The sequence below is a fragment of the Thamnophis elegans genome, chromosome Z (genome assembly GCF_009769535.1).
Source record: "Thamnophis elegans isolate rThaEle1 chromosome Z, rThaEle1.pri, whole genome shotgun sequence".
Classification (NCBI taxonomy): domain Eukaryota; kingdom Metazoa; phylum Chordata; class Lepidosauria; order Squamata; family Colubridae; genus Thamnophis; species Thamnophis elegans.
Window position 1 is genome coordinate 131,397,707 of NC_045558.1, and position 26,857 is coordinate 131,424,563.

At 39.5% G+C, this 26,857-nt stretch overlaps 1 protein-coding gene and 1 pseudogene across 1 annotated transcript in view; both read right to left on the reverse strand.

Moving 5' to 3' along the window:
- LOC116521814 (vomeronasal type-2 receptor 26-like) overlaps positions 1-7,333 on the reverse strand; it is a 42,712-nt gene extending 35,379 nt beyond the window's left edge. Inside the window, exons 1-3 of the mRNA XM_032236465.1 lie at positions 7,170-7,333; positions 4,621-4,912; positions 1,320-1,544 (exon numbers count right to left, since the gene is read on the reverse strand). Of these exons, the coding sequence (XP_032092356.1) occupies positions 1,320-1,544; positions 4,621-4,912; positions 7,170-7,333 (681 nt within the window). The remainder of the gene's footprint in view (positions 1-1,319; positions 1,545-4,620; positions 4,913-7,169) is intronic.
- A 3,298-nt stretch (positions 7,334-10,631) lies between these two features.
- Positions 10,632-25,056, reverse strand: LOC116521815 (annotated as a pseudogene).
- Between the last annotated feature and the right edge of the window lie 1,801 nt (positions 25,057-26,857).

The window sequence follows — 26,857 nt, forward strand, 5'->3', positions numbered from 1 at the left end:
TGCAGAGTGCAAAAACTTTTTCCCCCTTTTAGAAAGGCTCTTTAATGATTGATGAGAATTACATTGATCAATAGCAATAGCAGTAGACTTATATACACGCTTCATAGGGCTTTCACCCCCTCTCTAAGGCGGTTTACAGAGAGTCGCATATTGCCCCCAACAATCTGGGTCCTCATTTTACCCACCTCGGAAGGATGGAGGCTGAGTCAACCCTGAGCTGTAGAGATTTGAACCGCTGACTGCTGTCTAGGCAGTAGCGCTGCAGTGCTGCATTTAACCACTGCGCCACCCTTGGCTCTTAACAAAGTCCCAAAACAAAGTCTTAGGTGCTGCAGATTGTCAGTGATTTCCTTCTCCACACATGTATAAATACACCTGGAACCACATCTATTTACGCTACCTACTCTCTCTCCCTCCCTATCTATCTACTATATTTCTCTCTCCCTCTCTCTCTATTTCTCTCTCTGTGTCCCTCTAACCCTCCCACCTACCTACTATCTATCTATCTATCTATCTATCTATCTATCTATCTATCTATCTATCTATCTATCTACTGTATTTCTCTCTCTCTCTCTCTCTCTCTCTCTCCTCTCTCCCCCCTCTCTCTCTTTATCTATCTATCTATCTATCTACTATCTATCTATCTATCTATCTATCTATCTATCTATCTACGCTATCCTATCCTATCTACCTACCTACCTACCTACCTACCTACCTACCTACGCTATCTTCTCTCTCTCTCTTGTCTCTCTTGTCTCCTCTCATCTCTCTCCTCTCTCTCTCTCTCTCTCCTACTATCTACTGTATTTCTCTCCCCCTCTCTATCCCTTTATCTACCTACCTACTTTTTTAATTTGCCTTTTCGAACCTTGTGCGTCTTATACTCCAGTGAATCTTATACTCCAAAAAATACGGTATATCTTCATACGCCATATAATCCCACCTCACATTTTACCACAGCATTAAATGTGCTGAAGGCCAATGCAAAATGGCTTCCAGGCCTGACCCTTTGCCTTGAGTTATTTGTAAGAGCCGAGTGGCACAGTGGTTAAATGCAGCACTGCAGGCTACTGCTAGATCAGCAGTTCAGTGGTCAAATCTCACCGGCTCAGGGTTGACTCAGCCTTCCATCCTCCGAGGTGGGTAAAATGAGGACCCGGATTGTTGGGGGCAATATGCTGACTCTCTGTAAACCGCTTAGAGAGGGCTGAAAGCCTATGAAGCGGTATATAAGTCTACTGCTATTGCTATTGCTATTGTAATAAGATTAAAGGAGGGAAAGAGAGAAAGAAAAAAAAAGAAGAAAGGAAGGAGCATACCTTCCATACATGATGACTGAAAAGCTTCTGTTTCCCACTATCAGCTGCTGATCTGTGTTTGGAATGGGATGTAAGGAAAGCTTGTACACCATGTGCCACAGCATAGACTGCATTGTAGATGCTGTAGCTTTGCCCAGTCATACTCAATTCAAAAACAGAGTCTGGAAGAGTCTCTAGCTTCTCTTCCCCAGTGCATCTTTTCTCTGACTTTGGGCTTAAAATGGACTTTGAGAAAGAACATTGAAAGGTTTGCTCCCAAAAGACTCTTGAAAAACTGTCTTCATTTTCTGGAACACTGTTTCTCGTCTGAAGAAATCTATGAAAACCTAACACTTCTTTTGATGAAACCGCAAAAGAAAGAGCCCCATGGATGAAGTCCATATTCAAGTCTCTTTGAAAACGGAACTGAAGTATACTCCATCTGGGCTGGGAAAACCAAACCTTGTCTTTCCTCTCAACTGTGGCTTCCCATATTCTGAAACAGAGATCATCCTGAAAAGAGCCATGACTTGTTCTCACATATACAATCACAACACTGGACGTGCTTCTCATAATGACTTTGCATACTTTGACAAAATTGTTGATTTGTTCTCCCATCTCATTGAAAAAGCTATTGTTGGAAATTCCTTAATATAATCAAGCAGATTCCATTTTGGGAAAACCCGAGAAGCACTTCCCTCAGAAACCTTTCGCCAATCTCATTTTCTTGAAAAATTATCCCAATCCAGGTCCACTTAAAATAAAGCAGCAACTGAAGAATCCCTGTAATTTGAAGATGTTCATTTGGAAACATCTGGTAGATGAAAGCTGTATGAATCAAGTTATCCATGACTGGAGCAGAGCCATATATGAACTTAGGAGAAAAAGAAAATGCAAAATGTAAGCGATATGCATTTGATATAGTTAAATCTGACAGACCCATATTGTTACTTTGATTTTCAGGGCTTATACCAGAGGTGGGTTCCTATCAGTTCACACCTATTCAGTAGAACCTGTTCATCAAATCTACCGAATCGGTTAGAAGAGGTTCCACCAGTGGACCCGGAAAGCAGGCCACACCTACAGAAGAGGTTCCCAAAATTTTTGAAACCCACCAGTCCTTGGATATGATTATTCTACACTATCACACTCATATTTATAAAACTCAGTGCTCTGTGAAAGGTAATGATGACTACTGCGTTTGTGGTGCAATCAGAACATTGCGTGTGTTGAAGTTGTTTTAACGCAAACCAAAAGATGCCTTTTAAAAAACAAGTTTACATCATATTCTTATGCATGCCAGTGCTGTGTGGGAGTATTTAAGGTGGTTCTGACAAGTGTCATCGGCATCTTCATATCTGGTCACATGGGTGGCAAGGCACTCCCATCCTGTCACATGGGTGGCAAGCCACTCCCACAAAGGAGGCCACACACACAGAGTAGGTTGAACAATTTTTGAAACCCACCACTGGCTTATACATACCATAACTCATCAAGAATGTTGCTTTAATTTCTTTGAAGTTAAGGGCACAAAATGGTCACCATTTTTTGGAAATCCATTGTTTCTAAAAATGTTAGGATGCAATTTGACAGAATTCATTATATTTGGGAAAACAGTGAACAATGTGGCCCTATTGTGTAGGGCCACAGTGGAGCAGTGGTTAGAATGCAGTACTGCAGGCTACTTCTGCTGCCTGCTGGCTGCCTGCAACTTGACAGTTCAACTCTCACCAGCTCAAGGTTGACTCGGCCTTCCATCCGTCTGAGATGGGTAAATGAGGAACTGAACTGTTGGTGGCAAAATACTGACTCTGTAAACCACTTAGAGAGGCATGTAAAGCTCTCTAAAGCACTGTAAAAGTCAACATTGCTATTGCTACATAGCCTCTCTCTAGGATGCATCAGAGAGATCTAAAGAGTTGTTAGAGTAGATGTCCAGGATTGAGCTAACATTTTTTATTTCTTTTCTAGTACTGAGTCTTTGGAATCATCACACTGCACTGTCATCCAGACAAAACAAAGAGACAAACGGCTGACAAAGAATTTGATGATCTGTGTAACTTCTCCTTAAGATTTTGTGACACCAAATTACCATTAGTTATTTTTTTAAAAAAATAATGCCTTATTGCACTATTTTGTCATTTTGTTATGACTTCACAAAACTTATCACATCACAGGAGTTTTGTAAGATGGCTAAGAAACACCATCATATTCATAAGACAGCTTTGTGACTGTGATTATCTGAACTACAGCTACCTACGTATATTATATTATTACTACTTATCAACCAAAGAGATTTGACATGGAAGTAATACTCATGTCCATTATTATAACTATATCATATTGCTTTTATATCTTCTGGATAATTGTAATTGCCTTCTAGGGCAATTTTCAAATCTTCTCAAATGAACTTCTATTCCAGATTCCACTATGGGAAAGGGAGGAACAAAGTACCAGAAAAAAACTTCCTAGTTTCAACAGATAAACCAAAATGCAGATAAACCAAAATGTTGTTTTGAATTATTTATATGAATAAATCAGTATTCAGTCATACATTCTTTCCTTATTATAAGTGAACCATTTTTATCTCCAAGATATATAATATATTTGATATTTCTTTTTAAAAAAAATATTTTATATCATACATTTCATTTCTATGTTGAGCAGTGAGTTCTCTTGGTGTCCAAGGTGTTAACATACAAACATCATCATTGTATGTATGTGTATGTATGTATGTATGTATGTATGTATGTATGTGTGTGTGTGTGTATATATATATGTATGTATGTATGTATGTATGTATGTATGTATGTGTATGTATACACACACACACACACACACACACACAAACATATATATATATTTCATTATAATATTATCTGTAGGAGTTTCTGGGTTTTTCCAACATTGTGTGTATACAATTCTAGCTGCTGTTAGGATATGTAAAATCAAATGTGTTACTCTTATTATAGTTTCCTGGATATATAACATCTTTCGATTTCTTGTCAAAATTAGTTTTGTTATAACCTTAACTGGTTTGGAAGTTTCATGAAATCAACAGAGATATAGTTCAAATTGAAAAAAAAGTCTCCTTGAAGACAAAAAGGATTCATCTTGTTTCCTTTTTTAAAAGAAATGGACACATGATCCTCAAACTCAGCACAATTTTCAGTAAATCAGGACTGCAAAATATTGAAGTGTTGTCAAGCCAAATGTTATTAATGTTCCAATTAACATTGGTTTACAACCAATCCAGAAAGCTTCTGTAAAGAGGAACTCACATTTCAATAGAATTTTTGCTTTTACCTTAACCAGGTTTTACCTGTGGAATCTTGTAAATGGTCAGAATGTCAGCCATAACCTGAGAGTTATGAGAGTTGGGTCCAGCAATAACACAAACTGAGTTTTGATGGATGGTACATTTATAGTTAGGAACAAATCTGTCATGTGAAGAAAGAAGCTCCATAGAAGCCAGGTAGGTCCAGGTTGCCATGAAATAGCTATTGGATATCCCAAAGCCCAGAGTGATGTTGGGCAAGATCTGAGGATTTTCATTGATCTCCTTTACAGCAAAGATCAAGGACAAGATATGCAAGAAGTTCTGTTGTAATAAACTTCAAGGGAGAATAATATCTCTGTTACAATGATTGCATTTCCAAAGAGACAATTTGTTACATTTCAATTTATTAATCTTTGTCAACAGCAATAATCAAAAATAAACTCTGAACACTTCTCCAAGGCCAGACAATGTGTAGAAAAAAACTTGTCCTCTTTATGCCATAAATTCAATATAGAATCAGCTATATGGTACAGAGAAAAAAAGATCTTTAAAACAAAACAAAACAATGCCCTGTGGATGGTTGTTCAAATAATACAAACAAAATGGATAAAAGACACCTAGGAGGGAAAGTTTAGTAGACACAAAAAAATCAAAAAGAGATACAAGTTTCCAAGAGAGACAGATAAAAGGCTGACCCAAAAAAATCAATAAATGATGGAACTTTAGAAAGATTAAGAGATGATGGATAATGAGAAAATATATTAAAAAATGGGAAAATACCATAACCCAAATAGGTTCATATTAGTAGAAAGTAATTTAAGATTAGGTAATTTAACTGTATTATTAATACTGTATTAAATATATTGTGAATTTAAATACTAAGGATTCGAAATGGTGAAGACTTTGAGATACACTCCCGTGATGGATTGAATATTGTTAATAATTTGTGTTATTAGCAATCCCACAGATATGGAATATTGAAGCTATTGTGGAATAATTAGTTATTTTTAAAATATTGATTGATAACATTTAGTAAGGGGTAAGAAACACAGGGTGCAAAACATGTTATTTATGTTTAAATGAATTAATGGGAAAATGTAAAAGGAATATGTAATTTTATGAAAGATTAGTATTGTTGAAGTTGGAAGATTAGAACTCCACGTACTATTTGTATTAATATTGTTATCATTGTTTAAAAAGGTCTTGACACAATCAAAACACTTTGCATAAAATATGTATGTTTATATTGGAAAAAATAAATATATATTTTTTTAAAAAATCAGCTATTTGGTACATAAACTCTTTTGTATCCATATCTTTGAATACACTAAATTCTCTTTGACAATGTTTTATAGCATTAGAATATTTCTATCTCATTTTGAAAGAACAGATGTTTTACATTGAGTCTTATTAGGAATGGTAATTTCTGAAATCTATAAATGAAACATTGTCATCTCCTAGGAAATCATATCTTTGATGTCAAGAGTTTTAATTAGAGAAAATGAACTACACAGATGGGTTAGAATTCAACGCTGTCAAGGGAAAATGCAATAGGGAAAAAAAGTCCTTTCTAAATATTAAGTAAAAGTCATGGTCAACTATTGGATGGTCAACTGTTAGATCTATTCCTGTTTGATGAATTCCAGGCAATCAATAAAAAAGTGACATCGAACCAAAATGATAACCATAGACACATAACGCAAACAGCAGACATTCTTCTGTATCGAATGTGTGTTAAGTCTCCAAAATAAATTGATTAACTATAAAAAGATGTTGAGACTCTAGAAAGTGTGCAGAGAAGAGCAACCAAGATGATGAGGGGACTGGAGGCTAAAACATACAATGGACGGTTGCAGGAACAGGGTATGGCTAATCTAGTGAAGAGAAGGACCAGGGGGAGAGCAGTGCTCCAATATTTGAGGGGCTTGCTATAGAGAGGAAGGGATCAAGCTATTTTCCAAAGCACCAGAAGGCAGTCAAGGAAAAAGGATGGAAAGTGAACAAGGAGAGATTCAATCTGGGAATAAGGAGACATTTTCTGAGAGTGAGAACGATCAACCGATGGAACAGCTTGCTTTGGACGTTGTGGCAGCTTCATCAATGGAAGCTTTCAAGAAGAGAGATGACTAACATCTGTCAAAAATGGTGTAGGGTCTTCTTGGGTTGGGGACTGGACCTACAAGGTCCCTTCCCACTCTGCTGATCTGTGTCTGCATCTAGGACTATGTCATGGAAATATATTTTCTGAGCAGGATGAGATCTGATCAGTTATAGAAATACAGTATTATGTTGGAAGTAATGTACCATGGAGGTTTGGGACAGAAGCATTAGAAACTATAGAAACTATAGAAGCAGAGGCTTGGGGATGACTCAGATATCTGTTAAGCAAAACCTAATATAGCTTTATTGAAGGTGAAATAAAGTGGGAACAAAATCATTGTCTTGGTGTTAACGCAATGATTGTGATATAAGAAATAGAATCTCTGAGAAGAGAAACGATAACTGTATCTCTGTATCAACCATTTATCCTTTCCCAAAATATATTGTCTCTACCCAGCCAGATTAGGGAGCTAAGAATGACAAGTACATACATGGGATCATCAAGAAGTTCTTCAGATGGAAGTCTTTTAAAGGTGACTAGATTAGACATCATGTAGATCAGAGAAATAATGCCACCAATGATAAGATCACCTGAATGGTAAGATTTGTATTTAATACTAGGGTTGTCCATCATGCATTTAGCTTCATAGCACATCACCTGAGAAAGCCGTATTAGCATGCACAGCCTGAAGAGTAACATAGCAAATCACAGATGTGCTTTGCCCAAAAGATCATTGCTATGGCTTCTGAATATAGAGCAACCTAACATTTGGCTCTTTCTCTTGGATGTGCTGAATGTAGAAGCATACAAGAAAAACAAACTCCAACATAATCAATCTTGACTGGGTTCCTATTTTGCTCTGTTCTTTGGAAATCCCTAGAGTCCAGAGGAGTTCAATTAAAGTTGGTCAATTACAGGGCACACCATCCCTTGATCCACCATTTCTTGCAGCCAAATTGCAGCAAAAAGATAATTGATATCACCTTAGTGTAAATGCTTTGTGACTTTTTCTGCAAAACATATTGACAGCAAAAAACCCAAGACGGTTCTCAAAGACAAAGATGACCAAGGAAAATAAAAAAATAAAAATTACATAAAAATGAGTAATAAAAACAAGTTTCCTGCTTTGTACTGGTATAGATGACATAACATGGAAGTCATTTTTGCATTTAGAGTAGGCTTCCAAATGAGGGGAAAATGATGAAAAGGCTTCATTATCTTTCAAAAATTATTCATTGTTTTAAATCACCAAGAGTGTAATACTTTGGTCAAAAATCCTTTAAATAATTATATATATATTTTTCTGAAAGATGTTTTCAACAGAATAAAAACAAATTTTGAACAATTGAACTGAAGAAAAGAAAAAATAGGGATGAGTAATAAGAAAGTGAAAAGAAATAAAGCAAAAGAAATAAGAGTATGAAGAAAAAATAGAAAAAAGGCATAAAATGTGCCTTCCACACTTCCTAACACAGTTCAAATACATACAGTAGATATATTTATATTTTACTCTTTCTCTCTCTCTCTAAGAGTGCATCATAATTTTCTTCTTTCCATAATTCACTCTCAAATCATCAAATCCGTAAATCACATTTTTCTTTAGCAAAACATCCATAAGATATTTGAGTCTCCAATAAATGTAATTATTGTTCTTTTCTTAATCAAACATGTGTGTTGTATGTATATATGAATGATGTGTATACATACATATACATATATACATACATACATACATATATTAGAACTCCAAATTTACCAATGATTATTTTCCAGGCATGATAAAGTGATCCTTCATATTTTTCACATTTCACATTTTGAAGCTTCACTCAAAATACTTTTTCTAGTGTTGTATATGAGCATAACATTATTTTATAAAATTCTCTTTAAAATTATAACAGTGTGAATGTCAATTCTTTTAAAAATATGTTTTCCTAATGTTCCATCAACTTCAAATTATGTCTTCTTTTGTTCATTTCCAAATATCATATTAAATAGCTGAAATCTTTCTTTTTCTATGCATACAAAATCCTTGAAAAACAAAATCTCTCTGCAGCCAATTGCTCACTCTCTTATTCATCTCATATTCTCCACACTCTTGTTTTAACAACTCTTGATAGGTTAATCAATTCTCTTTACCTGCTGTTTCTTTCCTATAATCTGCTTCTTGGGCTGAGTTTATAAAGGCATTGTGGGGTATTGTCTGAGTTTATACATATCCAGAATAACAAAATAACAGAGTTGGAAGTGAGTTTGAAAGTTTTCTAGTCCAACCCCTGCTCAAGTAGGAGACCCTATACCAGGGGGTCAATTCAATTTCATTGAGGGCTGCATCAGAGCTGCGGTTGACCTCTGGAATGCTGGTAACAGCATTCCAGAGGTCAACCGCAGCTCTGATGCAGCCACCTCCCTACCAAAGATGGTTCCTTTTTTTCTACTTGCATCTTTACATGCTTTTCAACTGCTAGTTTTGTAGAAGCTGGGACAAGTAACAGGAGCTCACTCATTATGTGGTGCTAGGGATTCGAACTGCCAAACTGCTGACCTTTCTGATTGACAAGCTCAGTATCTTAAGGTTTAAGGTTAAGGTTTATTAAACTTGTATGCCGCCTATTCCCCGGGGAGACTCAGGGCGGCTAACAAACTCATAGGGGAGGGGGTAACACAAAAAAAAAAAACAAGACAAAACAATTACAAAAAACAGATTAAAACTCCTCAACAGCCACAACAATTCGAGTGGGGCTGGGAACTCATCAGCCCCAGGCCTGCTGGAACAGCCAGGTCTTAACGACTTTGCGGAAAGCCTGAAGGGTGGTGAGGGTCCGAATCTCCACGGGGAGATCGTTCCAGAAGGCCATTGAGCCACTGGATCCCTGTTAAATAATGGCTAGAAGCTTGTTTAAAAAAGATCCAATCTAGAAGTAAGGAGAACTTTAGTGACAGTGTGAACAATTAATTAGTGGAATAGCTTCCCTCCTGGAGATGTGAGTGATCCATCACTGGAGGTTTTCAAAAACAGACTAGATAACCAATTGATTGGCATGACATAATGTCTTTTCTTTAAGCAGAGGTTTGAACTAGAAGACCTCTGACTGTATGCTATATGTTCCAGTACTAGAATTGTATGTTACATGTTCTACTTTCACCCACTTCTAAGCAGGAAGAGATATTATCAGCTGGATCCGCTGCATAGGTTTTCCTTTGATGCATGCTTGCTATAGTAATGGGGAGGGAGGCATGGCATTTGAGTTTGGGAAGTGAACTGCTGTGGTGAAGTCCCATGTGAACTAAAAGGAAGGTTTGCTCTCAAAAATTACTGTGCTGCTGAGTGGAGTTGTTTACACCCAATCAAGGCCAACCATCCTAGAACTCCGGATGGGCAAAATACCAGAAGATGAGCTTCACATGATATTATGTGGGATGTGGATTGGACATTCAGCCTGGACCCTGAGGGAAGAGATTTGGGGAAACTTTCAATCTGTAACTTTCACGCCTTTTGCATCAGATCTTGTCTTGCTTTCACTGCTATCATTTCAAACTCGGTAGAAGTACCTCTTCTCTACTTCAATGTAGTCAGGGGGTTTTTTTTCTTGGGTTTTGAACAGAGGCAGGCCTAACACATATGTTTCAAGTGAAAAGTTTAAAAGGAGATATTTTTACTTATTACTTTGAGTCAATGCTTTCTATAATATTAACCACTTTCTAATTGTACTGCAATAAGAAAAGTTCATTGACTTTTCTTGTTTGATTAACAAACTGAAAACAGAAAGTCAAATGTTCACTTTTAAAAAGTAAATAATACATACAAATACAATAGCAGAGTTGGAAGGGATCTTCGTGATTATTGGAGGGGGTATTGTTTCAAATCAAGCTTTAGCAAATTGACATGGACTCATAAGAATGAAATTGCAACTGGAGTAATAAGCTTACTAAATAAATATAAACAAAAATGAATTTACATGTGTTTCTTTATTAGCTGCTCCTTTCTGTTCAAATCAGGCCTCAGAACAATTACATACCATTTAGGGAAAAAGATGCAGCCCAGTAATCCAGCTGCAGAGGCTAAAATGGAGAAGATCTCCACAGCCACCATGTACTTTCCCTTGGTGCTCAGATAGGTGGGAACAAATGACACCCAGACACTGCAAAACACCAACATGCTGAAGGTGATAAATTTGGCTTCATTAAAGCTATCAGGTAATTTCCTGGCTAGAAAGGCCACTGTAAAACTGATGGCTGCCAAGAACCCCATAAAGCCAAGGACAAGGTAAAACATGATGGCTGAGCCTTCATTACATTCTAGGACAATTTCTTCAGGCAGGGTGTGCATATTTGAATCTGGGAACGGGGGAGAAATTGCCAGCCACACACTACAAATGGTAATTTGCACCAAAGTGCAAGACAGGACAATAGTGTTGGCCAGCCTTTTCCCCACCCATTTCCTGATTTGGGAGCCTGGTTTGGTGGCCATGAAAGCAAGGACCACTATGATTGTTTTGCCCAATATACAAGATAGAGCTACTGAGAAGATGATGCCAAAAGCAATTTGTCTCATGAGACATTTTACTTGGTTAGGCTGTCCAACAAAAAGCAAAGTGCAAAGGAAGGAGAGCAGGAGAGCAATGAGAAGAATATAGGTGAGGTTCTGGTTGTTGGCTTTGACAAGGGGAGTATCATGATTTTTAAAGAAGATCCCCAGCACCACAGCCGAAATGAAAGAAAAAAGGAAGCAAAACTGGTCAAGGTGATTCCCAATGGTTCTTTGTAAGACAAGAAGATTCCATTTTTTCGATGCACAGATCCTGGTTCTTGTTAGGGTATTTTTCCTTAGGACATGGAATACAATCATCTAAATCTGGAAGAGAAATAGAGTTGTCAAGCACATAAGAATTCAGAGTTAGCTCCTGAACTTTCAGAAATAAAACATTTCAATGCCTGGAATTTCTTGGTATTCATCACAAAGCCTAGGATTTGGGGAAATTGAAATTCAATGTATCTGGAAAGTTATAGGAAAGAAAAATGTAAATTTAATTTGTCTGCTAACATCCTTTGAAATTAGATTATTCATTCAGATGTCATTGTACATTTTAAATTGGATTGTGATTCCCACTTACACTATTGCTTTGGGAAAACTAACTGTGACATTAGAACAAATGAACAATTACTTATAATAACATTGAGCAACCCTTTTAAAAAATGTTTTGCTTCCTGAAAAAACCTTTGGTGATTATGATAAATTCCTTGAATAAAAATGTAATTTCAGAATGACTGTGTGATGTAACAATCTTGAAAATGTGAAATTAACTTTTAATGACTGTAAGGTATTTAACACCATGATGTTTGTATTATCTCAATGCAGTGTCCAAAAATAGCCAGCATTGATGGATTTCAGTTTTTCCATTGTGGCAATGTCCTGGTTAAACATTTGACATGTCCACCCAGATTATACGACTATACCCAGATTTTTGGGAAAGAAATTGGAGTGTGAATGCAGTAAACAAATCTTCAGTGACATATTACACTGAAGTTGTATGCTGTAAGAAGTTTGCCAGCCAACTGAATGTAATTTGGTGTTCTGTAAAAATGCATGAATTGGGGCATTTAGCTCAAATCTTAAACCAATGTAGATACTCTCTCTCCAAGTAAGATTATAAACCCAATGTTCCCCATATTTTCTCTGCCTTTAAAGGGGGGGGGGAGTACTGTTCCTTTGAATTTGTCCATCTTTTGCTGATCATTCTCTTGTGTTTCTTTCTATCTTTCCCAGCACTGCAGCCTTTTCCAGAAAGCTAGGTCTTCACATAATATGACCAAAATATATAACTTGAGTGTGGTCATTTGTGTTTCAGATGAGGAATCTGTGTTCCTAATGTTTTAAATGTCCATGATATTTTCAAAAGTGTTTTCCAATGCCAAAGTTCAAACCAACAGTAGTCCCAATGGTACTTTTTCCAAAGGCAACTGGACTTCCTTATTTCACTTCTCATCATAGAACATTCTTCAGTTCTGAACATCTTCAAGGGAAAAACCAGACAGTGTACTCCTTTAAAAAAAAATACTTTTGGGACAACCATGACCTGGATGACTGAGAATCTCCGCAAATAAAAGCATCAGTACTTTTCCTGTTCTACTTCTTCTAGATCAAGGGTGTCAAACTCAAGGCCCGTTGGCCAGATCTGGCCTTAGTAGTCTTAGTAGTTTATTTATATGCTGCCCTTTTCCCTGGGGGGACTCAGGCGGCTTACAACTCGAAAAAGGGGGGGGAACAAACAATTAACACATAGGACAGTACATCATTAAAAGCACAACATTCATACTATTCGGGTGGGTTACGGTCTTTAACCCCAGGCCTGACGGGATAGCCAGATTTTAAGGGCTGTGTGGAAGGTCTGGAGGGTGGTGAGGGTACGAATCTCCACGGGGAGATCGTTCCATAGGGTCGGAGCTGCCACCGAGAAGGCTCTCCTCTGCGTGGTTGCCAGTCGACATTGACCGGCAGATGGAACTCGGAGGAGGCCTAATCTATGAGATCTAATTGGTCGAGTGGAGGTGATTGGCAGTAGGCGGTCTCTCAAGTACCCAGATCCACTACCATGAAGGGCTTTGTAGGTGACAAGTAGCACCTTGAAGCGTACCCGGAGATCGACAGGTAGCCAGTGCAGCTCACGGAGGATAGGTGTTATGTGGGTGAAACGAGGTGCACCCACAATCGCTCGCGCGGCCACATTCTGGACTAGCTGAAGTCACCGAATACTCTTCAAGGGCAGCCCCATGTAGAGCACATTGCAGTACTCCAGCCTAGAGGTCACAAGGGCATGAGTGACTGTTGTGAGAGCCTCCCGGTTCAGGTAGGGGCGCAACTGGTGCACCAGGCGAACCTGGGCAAAGGCCCCCCTGGTCACAGCTGACAAATGGTGTTCAAAAGTCAGCTGTGGGTCCAGGAGGACTCCCAAGTTGCAGACCCTGTCTGAGGGGTGTAGTGTTTGACCCCCCAGCCTGAGAGATGGAATACTTGCCGAATTAGTGGGAGGGAAACACAACAGCCACTCGGTCTTATCTGGGTTGAGCACAAGCTTGTTAGCCCTCATCCAGTCCCTAACAGCTTCAAGGCCCTGGTTCATCACGTCCACCGCTTCATTGAGTTGGCACGGGGCGGACAGATACAACTGAGTATTGTCTGCATACTGGTGGTATTTTATCCCGTGCCACCGAATGATCTCGCCCAGCGGTTTCATGTAGATGTTAAAAAGTAGGGGGGACTAGACTGAACCCTGCGGCACCCCATATGTTAGGGGCCTAGGGGTTGATCCCTGCCCTCCGACTAACACCGACTGCGACCTGTCCGAGAGGTAAGAGGAGAAACCACCGCAAAACAGTGCCTCCCACCCCCACCTCCCGCAGTCGTCGCAGAAGGATACCATGGTCGATGGTATCGAAAGCCGCTGAGAGGTCAAGGAGAACCAGGATGGAGGCATGGCCTCCGTCCCTGGCTCTCCAGAGGTCATCGGTCAATGCGACCAAAGCGGTTTCTGTGCTGTAGCCAGGCCTGAAGCCAGACTGGAATGGGTCCAGATAACTAGCTTCCTCCAAGGACCACTGGAGCTGAAAGGCTACCATCTTCTCAACAACCTTCCCCACAAAGGGGAGGTTGGAGACTGGACGATAATTGTTAAGAATGGCTGGATCCAAAGATGGTTTCTTCAGGAGGGGTCTCACCACCGCCGCCTTAAGTGCGGGGGGAAAGACCCCCTCCCGAAGGGAGGCGGTAACAACCGCCTGGATCCAGCCCCGTGTCACCTCCTGCTGTTAGCGACCAGCCAGGAGGGGCACGGGTCCAGTGCACATGTGGAGGCACTCACAGCTCTCATGGCCTTGTCCACGTCCTCAGGGGCAACATCCTGAAACTCAACCCAGCGATGGCCTACCAGATTATCCCCTAGTGCCTCGGCTGGATCTGCGGAATTGGAGTCCAAGTCCGACCGAAACCGAGCAACTTTGTCCGCTAGAAACTGGACGTAATCCTCAGCCCTACCCTGCAAAGGATCCCCCGTATCCCTCCTATTTAGGAGGGAACGGGGTTATCCTGAACAGGGTGGCTGGGTGCGACTCAGCGGAGGCAATCAAGCTGGCAATATAAGTTCTTTTCCGCCGTCCTGATTGCCCTGATGTATTCCTTGATGCAAGATGTTAGAAGTGCTCGTTTGATTCAGATTATTGGATCTCCATAAGTGCTCTAGGCGTCTCTTCCGGCGCTTCCTCTCCGGAGTTCCTCAGTGAACCAAGGGGGTCTCTGGATCCACTGCCTTGGAGTGGCCGTAGTGGCGCAATCTGGTTAAGAGACTCCGTCGCTGCCGAGTTCCAAGCAGCAACAAGAGTCTCTGCCGGACTGTGGGCGAGGGTATCAGGAATAACCCCAAGCTCCGTCTGGAACCTCAGAGGGTCCATAAGTTGCCTGGGGCGGAACCACCTGGTTGGTTCCTCCTCCCTACAGTGGGGGTTTGGTCTCCGAAAGTCAAGCCTCAGTAGGCAGTGGTCTGACCACAACAGGGGTATGATCTCACTACCCTCAGACCAAGATCACAAGTCCACTGCTCTGAGAGAATACGAGGTCAAGCATGTGACCCGCTTAGTGGGTTGGGCCCTGAATTACTTGGGTCAATCCCATGGCTGTCATGGAAGCCATGAACTCCTGTGTGTTCACCGAGCGAAGGCAAATTGAAATCCCCCAGACCATAAGCCTGGGGAACTCAATTGCCAGCTCGGCTACCGACTCGAGGAGCGAGGGGAGGGCTGCTGCAATGCTGTGGGAGGCAGGTACGTTAACAGCAAACCCACTTGACCCTTGAGGTCCAACTTACCAGCAGGGACTCACACCCGACAAGCTCCGGAGCAGGGATCCTACGAAGTATTAGAGACTCTCGGATAACAATAGCCACACCCCCACCCCTTCTCTGAGCTCTCAGGTGATGGAGCACCTGAAAACCCTCTGGGCACATCTCTACGAGGGGGACTCCTCCCTCCGGGCCCAGCCAGGTTTCAGTAATACATGCCAGGTCTGCCCTCTCATCTAAAATTAAGTCCCGGATAAGGGGAGCCTTATGAACCACAGACCTGGCTTTAGCGACAACAGCCTGAGACCAGGGTCCTGATTACTCGCGCCATCTGGCCTTGGAGTGGGACTCATAGGGCCGGAAGGAGGGATCTCTGTAACGTAGCGAGCCCTCCTTCCCCAGTAATGGCCAGCCCTAAAGTCCCCGCCATATCTGCCCCTCCCTGTTACGACCGTGATGCTCTGGCCCACTCCCGTGTCCATAGTGCCCCCGACCACCCCAATGACCCCCGCATTCCCTGGCAGGTCCTCCGAATCAAACATACTCATTCACTCACCCAGGCAGTCCCCACATAATAATTAAAAACACAGAAATACAACAATAATGGCAATAAAAAGTGGGATCATTCACTCAATTACATACATATCGCATACATATCCCATACAAAAGAAAGAAAAAGGAGGGAGAGAAGAAAGAAAGAAAGGATAGATTGCACAGCTGTTAAAGTGCGAGTTCAGGCAGAGCCAAATGGCTCTCAGCATTCAAGGTGGTTGAGATAACTGGCGTCCAGCTATGGTCCAGACAAGGTATACAGGGGAGTAACTCGTATCCCCCTCTTCTGCAGATCTCAAAAGGTCCAAAGGTGGTCTGGAGGAGAAGTTCGCCAGGATGAAAAGTCCAGGCAAAAGTCCAGTCGAGCAAGATGTAACAAGTAAATGAAGCCACACTGAGGAAAAGGCCAAGCCGAACAGAGAGGGGGGGAGGGGGCATCCGGAAGCGGCATGGCGACTGTAACACAGCCAGCCGCCCACTGCCTGTGGGGTGCTTAGATCTAGCTTGTGGGTCCACCCTGGAAACAGCAAATGACTGGCCTACAGGGTATCTGAGAGTGAAAATGGAGCTCAGGGAGGCCTTGTGTGGCCCACTCTGGCTCCGTTTTGGCCACGACGGCCTTCTACAACCCTCTGCCAACAAAATGGAGCTTGGGAGACCATACGTTTTCTCTGGCAGAGGGCTGCAGGAGATCATAGCCAAAAATGGAGCCTTAATGAGTGGCATTCAGCTGGTCAGACATCCTGGCTGCCACCACCTGGCACTCCCTGAGATCAAACACAACCCTGATGTGGCCGTCACTGAAACAGAGTTTGACACCCCTGTTCTAAGTGATTGATAGGTGATAGATGATAAATGATAGATGATAGATGACAGATGATACCTGATACCTGATACCTGATACATGATACATGATGATAGATGGATGGAGGGATGGATGGATTCCAACACTTCTTGTATAGAATCTATTAAGTTCTCTGAAAGAACCAGGCAGGAGGCATCTCAGGTAAAGGTAAGTCAACCAACGTTTATTAACAGGCAATGTGAAACAACAGCAGTAGACTGGCACCCCCTCCCTGTCTGACAGCTATTTATACGGAGCTGTCAGACAGGGAGCCAATAGCCACGCGTTTGACAGCCCGGCAACCACAGGTTGTGGCTGATTGGCTCCGGTGCGCTTGGCTGTTGCCGACCTGTCATTCGTAAGTCCAAGGACTTTGCAGAATCTCTTACCTGTCTAGTTGGCAATTTTCCCTTCTGGGCAACGAAGGCATTTGTAACAGCAAAATTTTGATCTTGCTGTAACCCAAGGAGCAAGGATCATTGCACAAAGAAACAGGTTGAGTCTGTTAATAAATGAAAGTGGGATGCATTTGGAATTTAAACAATAATAATTTAAACTTCATCTTTGATTAATGTTTTCTTTCCTTTTAGAATCAGAGTTATGAAATATTCAATGCTAGTATGCAAGGCTTATCTTATCTCTTAAAATATCCTTCTAGGATAATGAGACATGTAAATGAAATATCTCTATAATAGATAGAAGTACATTCTATTTCTTTTCCTTCTGCAAAAATCTCTTCAAAGTCTGGTGTATCAAAAACATTGTTTTTCTTTCATTTGATACTATAACTTATGTGGATGTTAAGAGATCTTCTGTAGCATGAGCAGTAAACTACCTCTTGAAAAATGAATAATAGATACCTGATTAAAAAGGTTGGGCCAGACAATGTTATCTGCTGATAGAGAGAGAAGGCTTTCTTGTTGAGCCGATGGATGTACTTTTCCAACTTTGACCCTAAGAAAGCATTGATTTGGGAAAGTGATCCAGTTGATGATATCAAAGCCAGATGCAATCTTCCCATTCTCATCAAATAGTATGTTTTCTCCAGCACTGTTGTTAAATGAGACTTTTCTCAGGTAGTGATAAAGATCAAGGGAAGAACATGACAGTAATTAATAAAGGTACGCAAGAATGGGAAAAATATACAGCAATATTATTTCAAAAGTTATTGTTGTGCTCCCTATTTATAATAACATTACAATTCATTCCTTAATTCATCCCTTACATGAACAGCATTCAGAATACTCACCAATAAAGACAGAGAAATGCTATGGGACCCTTACAGTCCCTTTTTAATGGCTACTTATTTACTTATGAAATGTATTAGCCACCAATTTTATCTGGGAGGCTTACAGTTCTCTCTTAGTTAAAACAAAAATGTAAAAATTGAACCTTTAAAACAAAGACACATGGCAAGGATGAGGGTGGAGTGTGTGAGAGGTGGGATCTGTTATTATTCAACCAACTACCTCTATTGCAGTGATCCCCCACTTGGACCTCTATCTGACTGGCCCTTACAAGAAGATAGGAGGATTGGGGCAATCCTCACATCAGGGGGCAAGGTGTTCCAAAGGACAGGAGCAAACAGCAGAGAAGACCCTCCTCCTAGACCCCACTAGCTGGAATACTTGCCTCTTCTACCAGCATCAGAGGTGGTATTCAGCTGGTTCGATCTGGTTCGGGTGAACCAGTAGCGGAAATTTGGAGTAGTTTGAAGAACCAGCAAATACCACCTCTGGTTGGGACCTTTCTCCTTGCCCACAACATTCTTTGTCTTATATTCCCTTGTTCTTTGAGCTCAGCTGATTTACATGGCAGAGCTGATTGCTGTGCCTCAGCTGAGCTAAAAAAAACCCGCTGAGCTCACCAGGGCTGACACCAAGGGTGGTCTTTGAGTGTTGCATGTGAGCACAAAGCACTTTCTCATAGAATCGGTAGGAAAAGATTTGGAATCCCACCACTGACCAGCATGAGTGGTATGGGCCAATCCTAGTGGGGTGACAGCGTGTCCTCCTTCTCCTCAGTGTCACTTGGCAACCATGCCATCTTTTGCTATCTTCTTTCTCACCTTTGTGTCTTCTCTGTATTGTAATTTTAATTTTCAGTGCCCGAAGCCACCATCTTTTGTACTGTTCTCCCCCTATGTGTCCATCTTTTCCAAAGCACTAAATGGCTTTTCAAAATTCTGTTACAAGCTAAGAGAGATGTTGGATGCACCATATCCATGTATTTCACCAGGAGGAAAAGAGCTTTTCCCACCATTCCTAAACAACTGAATTTCCTCTGAGAAGTGATAGCAATACCACTAATGCAAAAGCTTCAATGATACGTTCCCTTTAGGGTCCTTATTTACAATTTAATTAAAGAAATGTCATGGAGAAATGACAAAAAATAATTGCACATCTAGTTGGATTATCCAACAACAAATGTATTGTTGCAACCTGGAACTAGCAGCCTTTCTTGTTTCCAGCAATACTTTAGTCAACTGATTATCAAAATTCTTTGAAAACCAAATACCTTGGAATACTTTGTGTCATAAAGAAACATTAATTTAATTTAATTTATTAGATTTATAGGCCGCCCAATCCCGGAGGACTCCGGGCGGCTTACACAGAACAAGAAAGGTAAACAAACAAAATAAAATAAAAATGAAGATTAAAATTCTCCAACACGCATACATTCAAGTTGGGGCTGGACCCTACATAATAAGGTCAACAGCCCCAGGCCTGCCGGAACAGCCAAGTTTTAACAGCTTTTCTGAAGGCCATGAGGGTGGGCGAGGTCCAGACCTCTGGGCATAGCTGATTCCACAGGGTCAGAGCAGCCACAGAGAAGGCCCTCCTCTGAGGCCCCGCCAGCCGACACTGTCCGGAGGCCCACCCTGTGGGATCTTATCGGCCGTTGGGAGGTATGCGGCAGTAGGTGGTCTCACAAATATGCTGGTCGTGAGCCATGTAGGGCTTTAAAGGTAATGACCAACATTCTGGGGAAAATTAACCATTTGATACAAGATGGGGAGATGTGGATATTATGAACTGTCTAATTCATTCCTCAAGCATTGTACTTAAATTACTTGCTATATAATATGTAGCAGGGGTAGTATTCACTAACCTTCCCTATTGGTTTACAAATGTGAGTGCATGCACGTGCCACTTCTGTGCATGCACTTTTAGTGAAAAAAAGGCCTAAATGGGGTGCAGTTGAGCTGGGGCGGGTGGCTGGGTCCACCAACAATTTCCACTACCGTTTCAGGTGAACTGGTCCAAACCGGTAGAATACCAGCTTTGCTATGTAGACAGTGGTAGATATGGAAACAAAATCACCTGCTACATTAGCAGATATAGAAACTTACCTGCCACACTGCTTGCTTCTGCTTCCCTCTAGCAGCTATTGCTCTGTGCTTGGAGTGGAATGTAAGCATGGTGTGGAGAACATGTGCCACGACATGGACTGCATTGTAGCTACTGTAGCTTTGACCAGTCATGGTTAGTTCAAAAACAGAGTCTGGAAGAGTCTCCAACTTCTCATCTCCTGTGCATTTTTTCTCTGCTTTTGGCTTTAAAGTTGAATTTGAGAAGGAACATCCAAAGGCTTGTTCCCAAAAGACCCTTGAAAGAATGTCTTCCTCTTCTGGAACACTGTTTCTCATTTGAAGAAATGTCTTGAATTCCAATAATTCTTTTGACGACACTGTGAAAGAAAGAGCACCATGGATGAAGTCCATACTATTGTCCCTTTGAAATGGAACTGAAGTGTATTCCATTTGGGCTGAAAAAATCCAGACTTTGTCCTTTCTCTCTATTGCTATATCCCAATATTCTGAAACAGAAGAGAAAATTCTGAAAAGAATCATGACCTGGTTTTCACAGTATACGATCACAACATTAGAAGTGCTTGTCATAATGACTTCGTATATTTGAATAAAATTATCCATTTTCTCTCCGAAATCATTTGAAAAAGCTATTGTTGGAAACTCTTCAATGTAATCAAAACAGATCCCATTCTGGGAAAATATAATAAGCACTTCCCTGAGAAATCTTTCAGCAATCTCATTTTGTTGAAAAAGCATCCCAATCCAGGACCACTTAAAATGAAGCAGCAACTGGAGAATCCCCATAATTTGAAGATGTTCATTTGGAAACATCTGGTAGATGAAAGCTGTATGAATCATGTTATCCATCACTGGAGCGGAGCCATATGTGAGCTTAGGAGAAAAAGGAAACCTATAATATAGGCATATGTATTTCATAAAAGTGATAAATGATTAAATCCGACTGATCCATATTGGGCTTTTTAAACTGTCATGGAATAATAATAACTTGTTAAGAATATTCCATTAATTTCTCTATAGACAATGACACTAAAATTACACCATTTTTGGAAATACATTGTTTTTTAATGGGACCATTTTCAATGTATCCAGAATGCATTAGGTTTGGGAGAAGATTAAACTATAACAAACCAGTTACTATGGTGAATCAGAGTAGTCTAAACTAATGATAGAGTTGAATTCAGGATTTATGCAATATTTTTTACTTATTTTCTATCACCAATGGGATATTTCAGACCTTTCAAAAACTAATTTTCTTCTAATTTGACTATAATTATTAATTGAACAATTTAATATTGTGTTTTCTGTGAAGTTTTGCACATCTTAGTTGCATATTTGTCCAGAAAAAAAATGGACATATCAATGACTAGCAAAATATTCCATTGGCAGAATTTGATGATCTCGGTAATTTCTCAGTAAGGTTTTGTAACACCGAAGTTCCATTAGGTACTAATTTAACAATAATGCCTTATTGCACTATTTTGGTATATTTTTTTCTTAAAGAGCCAGTTGAAGAAGAAGAAAAAGTGTTCAAAAGAATCACTCTGCTAAACAAATAATTCCCTCAACACTGTCAAACTATTTACTAAGTCTGCATTACTATTACTATTAATCTTCTCATTGTTCCTATTACCCATCTCCTCCCACTTATGGCTGTATGACTATAACTTTATTGCTTGTATCCTTACAATTTTTATTGATTGTTTCCTAGTATGATTTTATTATTTACTTGTACCCTATGACTATCATTAAGTGTTGTACCTTATGATTTGTGACAAATGTATCTTTTATTTTATGTACATTGAGAGCATATGCACCAAAGACAAATTCCTTGTGTGTTCAATCACACTTGGCCAATAAAGAATTCTATTCTATTCTATGACTATCATTAAGCATTGTACCTTATGATTTGTGACAAATGTATCTTTTATTTTATGTACATTGAGAGCATATGCACCAAAGACAAATTCCTTGTGTGTTCAATCACACTTGGCCAATAAAGAATTCTATTCTATTCTATTTTATTCTGTCATCATAATGAATGACTTGTACCAATTTGATTCAATTTATTTTTGTTTAAGAACTGTAAACCAACCTTCCTTCCTTCCTTCCTTCCTTCCTTCCTTTTCTTAGTAAGAATATAAATGCAACTATATTCTTGTAGATAGAAATGCTGGGGCATATGGCATGGGATTAATACATTAGTTAAAGCAATTATACTTTTTCATGGAAGAAAGTATTGTGTCTGAGATTATTGGAACTGCACCTATCTATATTAGATTATTATTACTTATCAACCAAATAAATTTGGCATACAAGTAATACTTCTGGATAATTGTAATTGCCTTCTAAGTGTAATTTCCAAACATCTTCTCATGTAAGCTTCTACTTCAGATTCCAGTGAGTGAAAGAGAAAAAAACAAAAACACCTATCTTCAATAGAACAATTGCTTCCATAATTGTCTGCAAACAAACCAAAATGCTATTTTGAATTATTTGTAGGAACAAATCACTATTCTGTCATGTTCTTTCTTTATTATAAGGTCACCATCTTTACCTTCAAAACATAAAATATGTTTTGATTTCTTGTTATTTTAGTTACATTATTGCATTAATTAATTTGGAAATTTCATAGAAATCAACAGAAAAATATTACAAATTAAAAGAAAAATCTACAAGAAGAATATCTTGTAGAACCAGGGTTTAGTACTGTTAATCATATTATGAGCAAACAGAGAAACCCTCTGAATATCACCGAAAGAGGATACCTTCGTTTGTTCCTTATGAAAATCGAACCAGATATCAAATATTTAGTCTCGCAGCATCAGCCTCAACGATCTCATTAATCACTGGTAAAGCTAATTTCAATTTACTTTATTGTTTTCTAATTAAACTTTATAAAGTTAAAAACATTATAAACATGCATAAAGTAGAAATAAAAAGATAAATGTACGTACATTTCTTTTTTTAAAAACACCCTCCTTTCTAAAAAATATTCCGCACAAGCGCAAAAACTGGTGGGCGGTAAGGAAATTTTTCCATCAAGAAAGATCCATTAGTGGGCGGTAGGTAGAAAAAGGTTGCCTACCACTGCTATAGGTTATTGAAGCCCCGTTTGCTGCAAAGAAGTAAATTGCTAGAAGGCAGAGGCCAAAGGATTGGGGCTGGTGGGTGGGTGGGGGCTACATTCAGTGTATAAGATGCACCCAAATTTTCACCCTCTTTTAGGGGGGAAAAGGTGTGTCGTATACTCCGAAAAATACGGTAAACTCCATTAAAAAGGACATTTGCTTTTTTTATGAGCAGGCCTTACCTGTGGAATCTTGTAAATGCTCAGAATGTCTGCCATAACCTGAGAGAGATGAGAGTTTGGTCCAGCAATAACGCATACTAAACTTTGGTGGAGGCTGCATTTATAGTTGGGAACAAATCTGCCATGTGAAGAAAGAAGGTCCATAGAAGCATGGTAGGTCCATGTTGCCAAGAAATAGTTGTTATATAGAGCAAAGCCAAGAGTGATATTTGGCAAGATCTGAGGATTTTTGTTGGTCTCCTTTACAGCAAAGATCAAGGACAAGATATGCAAGTAGTTCTGTAAAAACAAACTTCAAGGGAAGGCAATGCCTCTGTCACAACAGTTGAATTTCCAAACCAAGAATTTGATATATTTTAATTTAACAGAAAAATTCAAAATTAGATTCCAAGATCAAGGATAGACAGTCTTTAGAATACACTTGTCCTCACCAATCCATCAAAGTATATATGGAATCAGCTCTTTGGAGGACAACTTGTTTAATATCCATTTCTCTGAGTACTATAAATCATCTCTTTTAAAATATTTTGATAGCATTGAGATATTTCTATCTCATTTTGAAAGATCTAATATTGTATATTAAGCCACATTAGGCATGGTAATATGTAAAGGATAGAAAAGAAACATTTTTAGTTCCTGAGAACTTTTATGGCAAAGATGTTTCAGTAGGAAAAAAAATAGAATTATACAGATAAGTTAGATTGATCAACTACCCAGGGGACATTCAGTGTAAAATGTAAAATTCTTCCTACATATTAAGTGAAGGCCAAAATGTAGTGAAATAAAAGTGTGCTTAGATTTTATATTGCCATAAACCAACTGAAAACAAGTTGGTTGAGCCACTGTTAGGTCTACTCCTGTTCTTCTGTAATGAATTCAAGCCATATTCAATCAATTAAAAATGACATGGAACCAAGAAGTAGAAGTATAACTAAATAATGGAAACAGAAGAAAGCAACTGCATGTATTTATTTTCAGAAATGAAATGATTAACTTTAGGTTTAGCTCACATAAATGTCTCTTCTGTGCAAGATGTGATCTGATTAGTTTTGCTGGAATTGGTGTGCCATGGAAGTTTGGGACATAAACATTGGAAAACCAGAAAGGATTAAGTAGAATGCTACAAACTTATGAAGATGTAATAAAGTGGAAAAAATAGAGTGTTTTGCAGTTAACCCAATAATAATGAAGTATGTGAGAAATAGAATAGAATTTCGAAGCAGGTGAACTCTAACTGAAAGGAGATAAAGGTTATATTTCAATCATTTATGGGCTCACTAAAATACATTGACTAATGATCCAGGAAGATTTGGAGCTGATATAATTAAGAAAGACAACTACATACATGGGATCATCAAGAAGTTCTTCAGTTGGAATTCTTTTGAAGGTGATCAGGTTAGACGTCATGTAGACCAGAGAAATAATGCCACCAATGATGAGATCACCTGAATGGTAAGACTTGTATTTAATACTAGGGTTGTTGATGGGGCATTTAGCCTCATGGAACATGATCCGAGGAAGCTATTTTTTCACTCAAACTCTGAAAAGGAAGATTCCAAATCATAGATGGGTTTTGCCCAAATTATCATGGATATGGCTTCTGAATATGGAGCATCCTAATATTTCGCGTCTTTCTCTTGGATAATCTGAATGATGAACTACATAAGAAAAACAGACTCATGCAGTGTTGCTCTTTATGTGTTGTATTTGAATATGTTCAGGAATAATGAATGTTAATAACATCCATCAGTCTGAGTTGAGTTCCTATTTTGCTCTGCTCTTTAGAACTCCCTTGAGCACAGAGAAGTAGAAATAAACATGGTCAACTATGGGGCATACGTTGTGCTTTTCTGAAATTGCATGGGAAAACTATAAGGTTGGAGTAAATGGTTTGTGGCTTTCTGCATAGCAGCAACAGAAAAGCATATTGCAATAGAAGAGCAAAGAAGACCAAGAAAACCAACTAGATAATATAATGTGTGAAACAAAATAAATTTGTCATTGTTTGTTGTGAAGTTGTGTCTGACCCACCATGACCCCATGGGCAACGTTCCTCCAGGCCTTCCTGTCCTCTACCATCCTCTGGAGTCCATTTAAGCTCACGCCTATTGCTTCAGTGACTCCATCCAGCCACCTCATTCTCTGCCGTCCCCTTCTTCTTTTGCCCTCAATCTTTCCCAGCATGAGGCTCTTCTCCAGTGAGTCCTTTGTTCTCATCATGTGGCCAAAGTATTTGAGTTTCATCTTCAGGATCTGGCTTTCTAAAGAGCAGTTAGGGTTGATCTCCTCTAGGACTGACCGGTTTGATTGTCTTGCAGTCCAAGGAACTCACAGGAGTCTTCTCCAGTTTGTCATAGCTTTGTAGTAGTACAATGCTATGACCCAGAAGTCAGATTTGACCTTGGAATAAGTTTTACCAATGAGAAAACAATGAGAAATCAAAAAAGCTTCATTATTTGTCAGAAAATATCCACGGCTTTAGATTACCAAGAGTTTCTTACTCTTCTCTGGACATCAGTCCTTAAAATATCATAAAAGGATATTTCATTTTCATAGTACTTTAGAAAAGGTATGGTCAGTTTAGATGTTATGGTTGATTGAATCAACCTTGACTTGTGGTACTTTCAAGAAGACGTCTGTGGACTTTTCTTGATATTTTCAAAAGTGATTTGCTATTCTCTTGTTCTTATGGCCAATAGAGAATGAGTGGCTCAAATTATCTTGTGACCCAAGGCCTAAGTCTATGAGAGACTGGATGACATGGAAAAAAACCTGAGGTCAACCCTAAGAAGATCTGGCTGTGTGCTTATTCTCTCTGCTATAAACTAAATCTAAAGTGAGATTTCATTTCTATTGAGGTTATAATAGTCTATGTTGAGAATTCTCTTGGACTCTTGGCTACTGAAGTTTTGAGTGCTTTTCTCAAAAGGAGAACCTCAATATTTCCCATATTTGGAAGGTTAATTAATGTGTTCAGCTCACCAATATATTTTCCAAAGTGATCAATCTGAAGTCATGGACAAGAGAATAATCAAGTAATTAAAATAGGATCAGCCAGAGAATCAAATTTGGAAAGGGGTGACAAGCTATGTTACTCCTTATTTCTTATTTATGGTGGACAAATACTTACTTTACTTTCTCCCTCTTCTAAGCAGAAAGAGACATTGCTCAAGTGAAAAGTATATCTATATATACGTATATCTATCATCTCTCTCTCTCTCTCTCTCTCTCTCTCTCTCTCTCTCTCTCTCTCTCTCTCTCTCTGTCTCCCTCTCCCTCCCTCCCATTCCCTTCCTCTCTCTCTTCTGTA